Source organism: Sus scrofa, chromosome 1 (genome assembly GCF_000003025.6).
Source record: "Sus scrofa isolate TJ Tabasco breed Duroc chromosome 1, Sscrofa11.1, whole genome shotgun sequence".
In the NCBI taxonomy this organism is placed as follows: domain Eukaryota; kingdom Metazoa; phylum Chordata; class Mammalia; order Artiodactyla; family Suidae; genus Sus; species Sus scrofa.
The window spans coordinates 143,728,933-143,743,862 of record NC_010443.5 but is presented as its reverse complement, the minus strand read 5'-3'; the positions used below and the strand labels follow the sequence as shown (position 1 = coordinate 143,743,862).

The 14,930-nt window shown below is 42.2% G+C and overlaps 1 protein-coding gene across 1 annotated transcript in view; it reads right to left on the bottom strand.

Moving 5' to 3' along the window:
* Positions 1-14,930, bottom strand: part of TRPM1 (transient receptor potential cation channel subfamily M member 1) — a 138,674-nt gene that overhangs the window by 113,106 nt on the left and 10,638 nt on the right. Inside the window, exon 5 of the mRNA XM_021084963.1 lies at positions 1,360-1,501. Within this exon, the coding sequence (XP_020940622.1) occupies positions 1,360-1,501 (142 nt within the window). The remainder of the gene's footprint in view (positions 1-1,359; positions 1,502-14,930) is intronic.

Sequence of the window (14,930 nt, the reverse complement as noted above, 5' to 3'; positions counted from 1 at the left end):
CTTCCTCGGTCCCTTGTCAGCACACACAGGCTGGGAACTGACTGGCTCAGGGTGTTCCCGGGGTGCAGCCTAAGCCTGGGGCCAACACATACCCCAAGGGGTTGGGGCTTGTTTGCCTTGTAAACTGGTGATGGTGCTTACCACAGGCCCGACAGATTCACGGCTTTTAGCAGGAGTCCCTTGGGTGCAGAGGGGATGCTGTGGGTGGCTGTAGGTCTGACTGCATGGTTTGAGGCAGATTTATGGATGCAGGGCATTTCCGGGGCATCACGAATCAGACTGGGAGTGGCCAGGGAGGCCCAAGTGGGCAGACGAGCCTCCGCCTTCCTTGTGGCTCCCTCCATGGCCTGTCATGGCAGCAAAAGGGGGAAGCCAGGTGCTCAGTGCCAAGGGGCAGCCCATCCCAGCTGGACAGTAAGTGCCTCTCCAGCCAGAGGACATGACTGCCATTAATCACATAGGTCCCTTCTCAGGGTCAGATAACAGAGGGGATGGACTCCCTAAATCTCTGCAGGCAAACCTCCCTCCTCCCTGAGGCCAGCACTGGTGATGTCAGCACTCTGGGACTGTCACCGGTAACAGGGTGTTTTGAGCCAGGTCTGGCTGCTGACCAAGTACTTGAAATGCAGCCAGTCTGAAGTGCAAAGTGCTCTGAGAGCAAAAAAATAGGACATGATGAAGACTGGTGATACAATTTTTTTTATAGCCACACCCACTGCATATGGAAGTGTCCAGGCTAGGGATTGAATCCGAGCTGCAGCTGAAGCAATGCAGGATCCTTTAACCCACTGCACTGAGTCAGAGTGGAACCCACACCTCTGCAGCCATTGGAGTGGCTGCAGTCAGATTCTTAACCCACTGCGCCCTGGTGTGAACTCCTTGTGATACTATTTTTTTTACTGATTGCATGTTGAAATGATATTTGGGATGTATTGGGTTGAATAAGACATATTACTAACTTTTTCTTACCTGATTCTATTTACTTTTTAGAAAAGTGACTACTAGAAAATTTAAAAGGACACCCAGGGCTGGTGGCTCAGCTCATATTATACTCCTGCTGGCTGGCACTGAGCAGAGCTGCTGAGGGAGGGGTTCTGGGCAGGACCTCCCCTCTCATAAGGCATCCTCTGTGTCCCCTACCTGCAACAACCAGGTGCTTGGGAAGAATACCCATGAGCTATGAGCAGATTGTTAGTGTGCACGGGTTACTACGTGTCCAGTGAGTGATCTGACCCAACGACGACGGCGCTAGGACTAGTGACTGTGAAGTTAACTACTGGGCAGGTAGTTAATTGGGACCAGGTCCGACAGTTTGAGAATTAATTAACTCAGTCCTTACCAGCCACGGAGGTAGGGTACCTCTCCTTCTGGGTGAGGAGTGAGGATGTCCAGGCACCAAGGGAGGGAGCAGCTTGCCTGTGTCACAGGGTCACAGTTGGTGGGGGAAGTTGGGACAGTGACCACGAGCTCCCCTGCATGCCCTGGTTCTGAAGGCGGCAACCTGGCAGAGGCACCTGAGTACTGAAGCAGTGCCCACACTCTGCCTGGGCTTTGTTTGGGTTCCGCTCACGGGAGACTCCAGGACAAACCCATGTTTCTCTCTTGCTCCTCTGTGCCCTGCAATTCCTGACCCAGAGTCAGATCTCCAAGCCTGTACGGATCCGGGGAGGACTTCCTAGCAGTCTCACCTGTGGGGTGTGTCCTTCCACCTGGCGACTGCTTTTCTCTCGCGCGCAAGAATAGCAGACCTTGACGGTAATGTCCTACAGCCTGTGCATCACTAGGACTTGCAAAATGGTGACCTACTTCTACCATCCCTTCCTCATTTATTAGCTGGGATTCATCTGCGAAGAGAAGATTTCCCAGACCAAACTGGTTAGCACAGTTCACACAGGAAAGGCGCAGGGAAAGTGTTTCTGTTTCCAGAGCAATAAGTTGGTGCCTTGGCACCAACTCCAAGGGGAACTAACATGTTTCTTTTTTCCGAGTGTCGGTGTGAATTCATGGATTGGAATATATTTGATATGTCTCAATCCATAGTAGTAGTTTTCCTTACTATTGCTCTAATTGTTCCAATTTCACATGGGCTCTGGGAAGCCTTCTAGTGGACGCCAGGAGTATATGAAAAGTTCCTTGCTAACGGGAATGGAAAGATGGTCCCGGCTCATGTTGTGCATTTCTTCCCCTAGACCTGGACTTGGCCATTTCTCCAAGGAGCCCTGATTCCTTTTACAGTTCCAATTTTTATTTATTTTTAAATTAAAGTATAGTTGATTTACAATGTTGTGTCAATTTCTGCTGTACAGCAAAGTGACACAGTCATACATATAAATGAATTCCCTGGTTCCCTTTAGTGGGAAGTGATATTTAGAAACCAGTATCTGCTTTTGAACTGATTTGTTTCTAGGTCTTTTCCAGTGGGAAGAACTATGAAGTTTGTGTGTATATATAAATATAGAATTCACACAATAAAATCTAGAGTTTATATTAATATATAATTTCTATAAATGTATATATTTATATTAATTTATACAATAAATTAATAATACATCCTGATTATTACAAAATACTATATAATAAATATATGTATCTTTTTCACAGAAGTAGTAGAGGACTTTACGCACTTTCCCACCTTGCTCTTTGCATTTCACTTCTCCACTTTTCCTGGGAATTACTTAGCCATTATCTCATTTCTTTTTGTAGCTGTGTAGTCTAAATCCTTGAGTGAATGCATGCAGGTTGATTCAACCAAATGGACACTTGGGTGGTTTTTGGTCTTTACAAACCACATAGCAACAAAAAGTCATCCACATGTTCTTTTGCATTTTGCCGGTAATCTTTAGGCTAGTTTCCTAGAAGTGAGATTACTGGGATTAAGGTTAAATGCATACCTAATTTTGCTAATATTGCAAAATTCCCCTCCATAGAGGTTTACCACCTTGTATTTCCACCAGCATTTTATAGGAGTTCTGTTTCTTTGCAGCCTCATGCACAGAATGTGTTGTTAATTTTTTGGATTTTTGGCCTGTCTTATTAAGAAATGATGTCTCAGTATAGTTCTGGCCTATACTTTTCTTTTCTTCTGATGCCTTTGTCTAGTTTTTGTATCAGGTAATACTGGTTTCATATAAGAGTTGGGGAATGTTCTCCTATTTTCTGTAAGAGTTGGTGAAAGATTGGTATTAATTCTTCTTTACATGTTTGGCAGAAGTTATGTGCCTGGGTTTTCTTTATGGAAAGCTTTAAAATTATTAGTTCAATCCTTTTACTTTTTATACATCTATTCAGATTTTTCTATTTCTCTCAAGTCAGTAATCAATGTCTTTTCATGAATTTATTCATTACATCTGAGTTTTTCATTTGTTGGCATGTTTTTTCATGATATTCCCTTACAATCCTTTTTATCTATATTAGTAGTAGTGTCCTATCTTTCATTCTTGATTTTAATAATTTGAGTCTTCTCTCTCTCCCTCTGTTTTCTTGGTTAGTCTACGTACAGTTTTATCAATTTCAATGATCTTTTAAAAAAAGCTTGGTTTCATCAATTTCTTCTGTTATATTGCTAGTCTTTATATTATTTCTTTCTACTCTAGTTTTAATTTCCTTTCTTCTGCTTGACTTGGATTTGGTTTTCTCTTCTTTTTCTAGTTTTCCAAAGCTGAAGATTAGATTATTGATTTGAGGTCTTTTATTATGAATAATAGTCCACAGCTATAAGTTTTCCTCTGAGCACTGCTTTAGCTGCATCCGATAAGTTTTAGTATGTTGTGTTTTCACTTTTGTTCATCTTAAAGTTGTTTCTAATTTTTCATGTGACTTTTTTAGACCACTGTTTACTTAGGAGTATGTGGTTTTATGTTCACATGTTTTTTAATTTCTCACATTTCTTTCTGTTATTGACTTCTAATTTAACTGTGGTTAAGAATATACTTTGTATGATTTCAACCCTTTTAAACTTACTTAGGCTTGTTTCATGGCTTATATATCATCTATCCTGGAGAATGTTCCATGTAAACTTAAAAATAACATGTACTCTCTTGCTGTTGGGTGGAGTGTTCTATTAGATGGCTGTAGGTCAATGTAGTTTTTTGTTTTTGTTTTTTGTTTTTGGCTGCATATGAAGTTCCCATGCCAGGGATCAAACCCATACCACAGCAGCAATCTGGACCACAGAAGTGATAATGCCAGATCATTAACCTGCTGAGCCACAAAGGAACTCCAGGCCAACGTAGTTTTTTGTTTTTCTGGGACCACACATATGGCATATGGAAGTTCCAGGGCTAGAGGTTGAATCAGAGCTGCAGCTGCCAGCCTATGCACAACCACAGCAATGCTGGATCCAAGCTGCATCTGCAACCTACATCAGAGTTCACGGCAATACCAGACCCTTAACCCACTGAGCGAGGCCAGGATTGAACCTGCGTCCTCATGGATACTGGTTGGGTTCATTCCTACTGAGCCATGATGGGAACTCCTAGGCCAATGTAGTTTTAATGTGTATTTATCTTACTATGAGTGCGTTCAGGGATCATTACATGTTTAAAGGCCATGTGCATTTCTGCTGCTCTGAACTTTCCACATCCCCTGATCATTTTTTTAGGGTTCTTTTCCCTCTTAATTTTTTTTTTTAATGGCCGCACCTGTGGCATATGGAAGTTCCCTGGCTAGGGGTGGAATCAGAGCTGCAGATGCCACAGCCACAGCAACACCAGATCCAAGCCACATCTGCAACCTATGCTGCAGCTTGTGGCCATCCTGGGTCCTTAAAACACTGCTAAAGTCCAGGGATGGAACCTGTATCCTCACAGAGACAACATCTGGTTTTTAACCCACTGAGTCACACTGGGAACTCCAGGATTCTTTTCTTTATGTTTAAAGCCTGTTCATATATATTAAGGTTGGCAAGCATGTGACTATGATAGTAACAAATATTTCCCCCCAGTTTGTCATAGATGCCTTTTAACTTTACAAATTTGCCTTGGTCTCTTGCTTCTTTGCTATCCTCCAAGCAGTCAACTAAATTCCCCACTGACATGACATCTTCTATTCTGTGTGGAGACATGGGAATGACTCCCATACTTTGCAGTCTAGTCAGGGAGATGATGCCTATATGAACATGTTGGAATACAAGGAAGGCTATAGGATTCTTTCTAATCATACTTGCCAAGTGATAGGAAAATATAAAGGGAGAGAGAACTTATTAAAAGAAGGAGGAGTTGTTTCAACCGAGCATGTAGTTTGGGTACAAGTCCAGGTGGTAGATTTGGAAGGAGGCATTTTAGGTAAAGAGCAAGAGATGGGCTACAGGAGGTCCACAGGCAGGCCAGCAGCCACTGTGAACTGGATGATGGTTCCCAGGCCAGGGCAGGTTATGGGCAGTGAAAGAGGAAGAGCAGGCTGGGAAGCAAGGGTTAGTTGGGAGAGACCTGGGGAGTGGTGAGGGCGCCTCAAAAAGTTTGTAAATCCTGACATGGAAGCCCTGTTCCAAATATCTTCTTTCTCAAAGTCTCATTTGGGGTAGGACTTAATATCTGCGCCACAAACTATCTTGTTCCTGGGATTGGCTGCAGGGGTGAGCTTCCACATTACATATTTCTGAATTTTTCACATACATTTTAAAACCAGATAGTGTTGACCCTGAGTGACTTCAATGGCAGAATCTCTGAAATCAAGAAGCTGAAGTGGTAGGTATATTTTAAAAATGCATTTACTTTGTCAATTAACTCCCATTTCATTGAACAATGGCTCTCTGAATGAGGAAGGCTAGAGTGGAATCGAAGATCTTTGGTGTTGTTATCAAGGATAATTGTGAAAACAAATACCTGGATAATCAGATTAGGCAGGTCTATCGATGTCTTTGATCACCATAAATTCTGCCTCCATTTCTCTGTAAATCCTCGACTGACTGACATCAAAATAATGTAAATTTTTCCACCTGAGGGAAAAAAGATCTTCAAACCTTTGGTTTGCAGACCTGGGAGGCTCTCCTTTCTGAAAGGCAAAGGGTCTTCCTGGTAGGCCAGGTTGGCCAACATGTGCTGGTCACTTTCCAAAGAACACCTGGCCTGTCAATAGTTGCAGCAGCAGCCTTTCTGCACCACCCTCCTGCTCTCCACGCATCTCCAGGCTGGCATGAGCTCGAGTTCTCACCTTGCTTCCATTGCTGGCCACACTGCAGTGGAGGACACCAGCCCGGTGAGCCTCTGGTGGAGTGACCAATGGAAGGATCCCAACTGGACAGAGGTTTCCTGTCTGGTCACGGAGCTTCCCTTTCCCTTTTCCCCTTTTCTCTTCTCTTTTATTTATTTATTTTTGGCTTCTCCGTGGGTCGTGTTGCAATGTTGGCAGAGGACGTGTGCTGGGATAACAAGCACATGCATAAAACACCAGCCAAACATTGGCTATTTTTTAGTTGCCAGAATAATCTCAATAGTGAAAAGAAATCCAGTGATTTTGCGGTGAAAATAACCAACTACGTCAAAGCTTTGTAGAAATCTTACAATGGTGGGAATGTCAGGAATTGGGGTGGCTGGTCTGGGCAAAAGAGGGTGTGTATCTGATGCTGCTTCAGGCTGACCTGATCACGGCCAGACCTTCTGGAAGTGTCGAGGAGGGAGCATTTTCTGAAGAGGGAGCATTTTCTGAGCCGGTTTTCCTTCTCCTGCCAGATTCCTGACACCTCGTTAATCCACAAGTGCACCAAGCACGTGTAAAACGCCCCACCGCGTCAGCGAACTGCATTCTCCACACATCTGAATGTAACCTTCCGCCCTCTGGTGGGACTGAGGGGGAGACTTCTTCCAAATTCCAAACCCCCGAGGCTACTGCTTCTTCAGTCTTCACTCTGGAGCAATGGCCAATCTCCCAAAATGTGGGTCCAATTATATGAAAGTCAATGTGACTTTTTGTCTTTCTTCTTTCAAGATGTCTGTGTTTCTGAGGAGAAGCGTAGGCAGGAACCATGCAAGAAGTAATTTCGCCTCAGTCTGACCTTGTTTATAGCAGCTGACTGCATAAGTACAGAATTGCTGAGATATAAAAGGGAGCATGAGCTTCATGAAACCAGCTGTGACTTCTCACAGATGGGACCTGAAAGATCCCTCAGAGGATGTACTTGGATTACACACTGGGCTCCCCTTTGTCACCTGGTACATAAGTCATTTCTATCTCAGGGCGCATTGGAAAGGGAGCCACCATAACGGTCTTCACGATAATCTCCTGCCAGCGTCATTTCTCTCTTCACAGCCGCTAAAATTATGTTTTACCCAGTTTGGTTGCAATATCCAATAAAGAAAAAAAAAATGCACTGAAACAAAATTTAGGCACATCCTGGAGTTCCCATCGTGGCTCAGTGGAAACTAATCTCACCAGCATCCATGAGGTTTGATCTCTGGCCCCGCTCAGTAGGTTAAGGATCCTGTGTTGTGGTGAGCTGTGGTGTAGGTCATAGAGGCAGTCTGGGTCTGACATTGCTGTGGCTGTGGTGTAGGCCAGTGGCCACAGCTCCAATTAAACCCCTAGGCCGGGAACCACCATATGCTGCTGGGATGGCCCTAAAAAAAAAAAAAAAGAAAAAAAAAAGTAAAAACAAAATTAGGCACATCCTGTAAATCCAAGTAAAATTTTAAACAAAAAGTTCTAGGAATTGTTCCTTGACTCTTTTGTTTTAATTAGCAGAAATTTTGAATTTTTAACTTTTTGGTAAGAATCTTCTGAAAAGTCTCTGAACATAGCAAGTGTGAAAGCTCAGAGCTTATGGAGGGTAGGGGACAGTTCTGCAAACAGCAGAGAGATTCTGGCATTCTACTTAAGGAAAAAAAATTTAATAAACTTTACTTTTTAAAACAGTTTTAAATTTAGAGAAAAATTGAGAAGACAGTATAGAGAGTTTCTATCTACCTAGTATACCTCTATTATTAACATATTATTACGGTATATTCATACTATCATATAAATGTATACATGTATTTACATTACTACATGGTATCCTGTTGTAATGAATGAATCAATACTGACATACTATCATTAGCTAAAGATTCTGCTTTGTTTAGACTTCCTTAGTTTTTATCTAATGTCCTTTTCTGTTCCAAGGTTTCATATAACATTTATAAGATATAATTGACACACAACATTGTGTAAGTTTAAGTTGTACAAGTGTCAGTTTGATGCATTTATGTATTGCAAAGTAATTCCCACCATAATGTTACCTGTCATCTCCATCCAATCATGTAAGTTACATTTCTTTTTTTTTTCTTTTTGTCTTTTTAGAGCAGAAACCCTGGCATATGGAAGTTCCCAGGCTAGGGATTGAATAGGAGCTGTAGCCGCCATCCTATGCCAGAGCCATAGCAATGCCAGATCCGAGCGGCATCTGCAACCTACACTACAGTTCACGGCAACACCAGATCTTTAACCAACTGAGTGAGGCCAGGGATCTAACCCGCACCCTCATGGATACTAGTTGGGTTCATTACTGCTGAGACATGACTGGAACACCTATATTTCTTTTTCTGTGGCAAGAACATTTAGGATCTATTCTCTTACCAACATTCAGGCAAATGGAATACCCGAGGCATGTGGAAGTTCTGGGGTAAGGGACTGAATCCAAGCCACAGCTGCAACCTACACCATAGCTGTGGCAACACCAGATCCTTAACCCAATGTGCTGGGCCAGGGATCAAACCCATGCTTTTGCAGTGACCCTAGCTGCTGCAGTTGGATTCCTAACCTATTTTGTCACTGTGGGAACTCCTTGTTCATCTTAAACTGAAAGTTTGTATCCTTCAACAAGATTTCCATCTCCCAGACCCTGGGAACCACCACTCTGTTCCTCTGAGAGTCTAAAAAGTTTAACTTCTTAAGATTCCACATATAAATGGTACCATACAGTCTTTGTCTGACTTATTTCACTTAGTGTAATGCCCTCAAGGTCCATCTAAGTTGTCAAAAAAAGGCAAGATGTCTTTCTTTCTCAGGGCTGAATCATTCAACTCTTTTCAGGTCATCATTTCTTTCCCAGTTGATTCAGAAAGCAAGCAAACAAGCTCACTGGTTAAAGAGACTGTTAGCAATTACTCCCAAATTTCCCCTAGTGCTGGGAAACTTTGTTTAGCTGAGGTTTCTCCTTCCCATCATGCCCAGTTCCTCCTCTCAAGGTACCAATTAAGCTATTTTTTTTTAAAGTCACTGGGATGAAGAGGAATGTTTTCTGTTTGAGGGGTTCCTAACTCAGAGATGCTACCCCTCCTAGAACTGAGTCTGCCCAGAAATAACATTCTCTAAAGTTCTAAATTGGGCTCCTCAGAGCTTGGACAGTCTCAAAAAATGAACCCACATGAACTAATTTGGACCACTCTGCATCCTGTATTTTCCCCTTGGAGATGCACATGTTAGGATGCGAAAGTGTCTGAGAAGTCCTGCAACGAAGACACCTCTTTCTTTTTATGTAACCCAGCGTTTCCCAAACTCATCTGACCCTTGATCCTCCTTCTCTTCTGAAGTTCCTCTGAATATCTCTAAGATCCTAAGTGTCACAAGGAAGGATTTGGGAAGCCTCACCACCTTGTACCAGGAACTTAATTATCTGAGGGGCCAATGACTGTCCTGTATTGAAGCAAGTTGCCTCCCTGAAGTCCATTAGAAGGTCTGGAGCTGGCTTCCTGATGATCCCCACAGAAGCCTCCCTTGGCTTTGATGGGATGGGATCATTTCCCAATGTGGGTTCTGTCTGAATCACTTGTGACTCACTCTCACCCACACCAGTTGGGGAATGGTACCTGATTTTAAGTGCCCAAAATCATCAGGGAGAGTAGAAGGACACTTGCCCTCTCAGACTCAAGGGATAGCACCTGCCTCCTGAGCCCCCTACCAGATAGGACCTGGAGCAAAGCTTAAAGGGTGCTCTGGTGACTGTTCTGTGGCCACTGGTTGTGCTCAGCATTCTGTGCAAACCCAGCCTCTGTAGTTCTGCTCTCACCCTGTCAAACCAGCCTTTTTCCCTGCAGTGGGCTTCAGACCACCCTTCTTCCTTCCTTCTTCCTGGCCCTTGACATTTTGTCCAGTTCATTTGTGAAGCTTGCATCCCACTTTCTGTGCAAGGCTCCACATGGGGGTAGCAGCCCCAGCAGGATGCCCTCCTTCTTTGATGGTCCTGCCTGGGACCGTGTCTTCCTTGGCTCCCTAGCTCTTGTCACCTCAGATGGGAATGACCGCATATGGGCCTGTGCTGCCTGCCAGACACGACCCCTGCCAGGGACACATTATAGCTCAGGAGTCCCCATGGGCCTGGTAGATGTTCCCCTGAGTTTTGAATTCCCTGCATGCCCCTCCCCCACCTCCAGGGGACACCTCCACACTGTGGCTGTGCTCTGGGCTTCCCATCTCACAATGCTTCTGCATTTGCTGCAGCTCTCTCTTGGGCTACCCTGCTCAAGGCTCTGATCTGGCTGTACTTATGGGGTCTCTTCCACACCTGGCTGCCAAAGCTCTTCCAAGGCCCTTGCCTGGTGCCATTGCCTCTGCTGTGGTGGGGATCACCCTTACGTGCCTCCTGGTCCCCATCTCTGGCCCTCTTGGGAGCTGTGGAAGGCCTGGGGTATTCCCCATCCATTCCCTTGCCTGTGATTCCCTAAGACATGTGACCCAAGAGAGGAGGACACCCCCCCCATTGCAGTCAGTGGCATCAGATTAATGTCTTTTTATTGTTTTTACTGCTTTTTTTTTTTGGCTACACCCACAGCACGAGGAAGTTCCTGGGCCAGGAATGGAACCTGCACCACAGCTGTAACCAGAGCTAGTGCTTGATCCTTAACCCACTCAGCCACAAGGGAACTCCTTTTGTTACTTTTGTTATTTTTAAAGAAAGCACATAGAAGTCACTTTTATTTGTAATTGATTTAATATTCAATAGTTCACATGTCCATATGGTGCAAACATTTTAAAAGCACAAGCAGGTGGAGGCTCCCTACTACACCTGGAAGCTATCTATGGTTTCTACATCTGCAAAATTGATAGCACTTGCTCTGGTTTACTTCGTTAACCTGCAAATATTTTTATGTATGTGCTGAGAACTATGGGTACAGGTTCAGAAATGGAAATATTTCTGAGGGGTCTGCTCTGCCACTCTGGAAACCACAACCAGAAAGCCTCAGATCATCCTGGGGCATGGGGAAATGGGCAGTTGCCTGATGGAGTGGCTTTGGAAACTGTGGGGGATGGGCTAGACTCTAATCTGGAAATAGGACAGGAAGGATGAGGAGACGCATGTAGCTTCTCATGACATGTCCAAATAGCCCTGAGACTCTTCTATGATGAACTGTTGCCTCCTCCTCTTTGTCCCCATCTCAGAATAATATGATAGCCAACACTCTTTTGCACTCCTATAAAGTTCTCTAAATTAATTAACTTAAAGTTTTTTATTGTGGTAAACTATATACAACATAACATTTATAATTTTAACCATTTTAAAGTGTACAGTAACGTGGCATTAAGTACATTCGCACTGTTGTGGAACCATTACCTCTATTCATCTCCAGATCTTTTTCATTATCTCAGTCTGAAACTCTGTACTCACTCTCCCCTTCCCTACAACCCCTGGCAATTTCTATTCAACCTTCTATCTCTATGAGCTTTTAAGAATGCAGAAGTTCCAGGGCCAGGGATCAAAGCCATGACACATCAGTGACAATGCCAGATCCTTAACCTGCTGAGCCACCAGGGGACTCCTCTGTCTCTATGACTGATTGTTCTGGGTACCTCATTTAGGTAGAATCATACAATTTTTTTTAATGAATAATTCTGCTATGAACACAAGCATACAAATATCTGGTTGAGTTTCTGCTTTCTATTCTTTGGGTATATACCCAGAAGTGGAATTAATGGATCAGATGATGCTGATTCTATGTTAATTCTTTGAGGAACTGCCATACAATTTCCCACAGAAGCTGCACTGCTTTATTTTCCCATCAGCAATGCACAAGAGTTATAAAGTCTCCATATCCACACCAAAAATAATTTGTTGTTTTCTGGGGGGTGGGATTGGTTTGTTTTTAAATAATAGCCATTATAATGAGTGTGAAGTAGAAATTAAGACTTGATACTCAACAACAACATTATGAAGAAGGTACTATAATGATCTCCATTTTATACATCAGTAGCAATAGTTGCTTAGTCTCACATCTCTCAATGTGAGACTAAGCAACTTGTTTAAGGCATTATAGCTAGTAAATGATGTCTGCAGAATGAGAGCTGGAGTAGTCAAGCTCCATAGAACATGCTCTAAGGCACTATCTCTCTTCTGGGCATACCAGCATCACTCTGAGATTTGCCCTTGCTCTGTCCCTTGATAGCTTTCTCAGTAGGTGTTTAGCCTGGATTTCTCTGTTGAGTATTAAAGTTTTGGAGAAAGAGAAATGGGTGGATCCTTTGCTGTGCTGGGGGCTCTTCTCCTTAATGTTGAGAAGAATCCTCAAACTCTCATATCTTGGTGGAGGCCATAGTCAATTCCCTGTGCTGTGGGTTGGGAATTTGAAGAGCTGCAAATAAGTGTGAGTAAGCCAGCTTGCAAAGGAACTGTAGCCCAGCTCCAGGTTGGGTTATGTGTGTAAAAATATCAATTCTTAAAACTGAATTATGGTGATCCTAGATTACTAATGCTTCAAGGTGCATGGGAGAGAGAAAAAGAAAATCCTCTTTGAAAGAAGATAGCATCACACCTAAGTCTCAAGTTATTTCTACAAACAATTTCTCAAATAAAATTTATGGCACACAAGTAAATATAACCAGAAAGTTTGGAATACAAGACAGCATAAAAAAGAACTAGCAGAAACAACAGACAATAGAAAAATACCTCCAGAGGTTTAATGTATTGAAATTACCAGACACAGATTTTAATGCAATAGTACAGGACAAATGAAAGAGAAGACAAATTTTTAAATTTTTGCAGAAAGTGTAAAACTATAAAAAGTAACTTAACAGCTTAGAAAAACAGGCCAAGTAGCATTTTAGAACTGAAAAATTTATAACTGAAGATAAAATCCAGTAGTTGGATTAAAAACACATTAAACCAATTAAGGGGAGAAGTAATGAGTTGGAAACCAAATTAGAAGAAATTATTCAGAATAGAGTAGGAGACAGAAAATTAAGGAAAACATAGACAAGAGGATAAAAGAGAATTCAAGACAAGGTCTCATGGTGTTATGGAATCCCAGAAGGAAATGGAGTAGAAACAACATCTGAAAAGATAATGGCTGAGAATTTTCCAAACTGATGAAAGATATTAACCCACAACTTAGGACTCCCAATCAACTCCAACCATAATAGATACAGAGAAATATATACATCTAGAAGTAGAATAGTGAAGTTAATGAAAACTAAAGACAAAGAGAAAGCCCATAAGAATTTGAAGAGAAAAAAAATCAGATTAACTCCAATAGAGCAGAAAGCTACTAAAAACTCAGCTGATTTCTTTGCAGAAATAATGAAAGTCAGAAGATAATGAAATGATCTATTCAGAATGGTGAGAGGACACAATTGCCAAATGAGAATTTTATGCCTAGTAAACATGCCCTTCAACAATAAAAGGAAAATAGACTCATTCTTAGGCAAAAAATAACAGAGGGCTTATTGATAACAGGCACATATTAAAAGAATTACAAAGGGCTTTCTTCAGACAGAACTACAAATATTACAGATGGAAGTATGGAACAGAAAGGAATAAGAACAATGAAAATAGCAAATGTGTGTGTGCATATACATGGATACTTCTGGTTTCTGCTTGGATATGCAAAGGTGTTGAATGTCATCATTTCCATTCTTATAACAAGAAAAAATCTTCTTAAATCTATAAGAGAATCAAGGTCATAGGAACTGACACCTAGGAAACTGAGGAGACAGGAAAATACAGATAATCACACCTTTCAAATTCATGAAAGTGACCAGAAACGAATTTAAATAGTCTCATCTTTGAGGGCAAAAGCTCCAACACTGAGTTTGAATGGCTAGGAGAAATGATTCATCCTTATGTTCACTCAGTATGAAATCCATGCAGGTAGGGTCACTGATGGAGATGCACAGACTCTTAAAGATGAACTGGTTCAAATCTATTTGACACATGCAATTCCCACTCCCTAGATCCCCCAGCTTGCCCCCTCCACCAGAAATGGGTAGGAAAATTTAAACGGTAATTGACAAGTTGCTGGAAGCTGACTGAACTAACTTGAGAGCTTAAAAACTCCAGGGGCTTCAGTCTTAGGGAGGCTCCCACACTTCTGTGAGAATTACCTCAGATTCTCATGGTGAAAATTAAAGAAAAAGTCCCCTCCTGCTCTGGCAGTGGGGAGAGGAAATATATCAATTTTGAAACATGCCCAAGGCCTTCTGTTCTCCATCTTTCCTCAAAGGAAACTACAATATCTGAGCTTAGCCAATGTGCAGGTGAGTTCACTGGAGAATTATAAGTACATTTAATGGAGAAAATATATCAGATCTCCACAAAATAGAAAATAGAAGCAAAGGGAACACTTTCTAACTTATTCTACAAGGCCAGCATTATCCTAATCCCAAAACTAGACAAAAGCATTTCGAGAAAATTACAGAGATATTTCTCTTGTGAAAGTAGATGCAAAAATTCCTCAGCAAAATACCAGTGAATTGAATCCAATAATATAAAAACGGTTATACACCATGACTAAGTGGGATGGATGTTAATGTCATTCATCACATCAACACGTTAAAGAGGGGAAAAAAAATCATGTGATCATATCAATAGATGTAGAAAACACATCTGACACAATCCGACATCCATAAATCATGAAAACTGTTAACAAATTAGGAATAGAGGAAACCTTTCTCAACTTGATAAAGACAACTTACAGAAATTCTAGAGCTAGCATCATACCTAATGGTGAGAAACTAGAAGCTTTCTTGCTGAA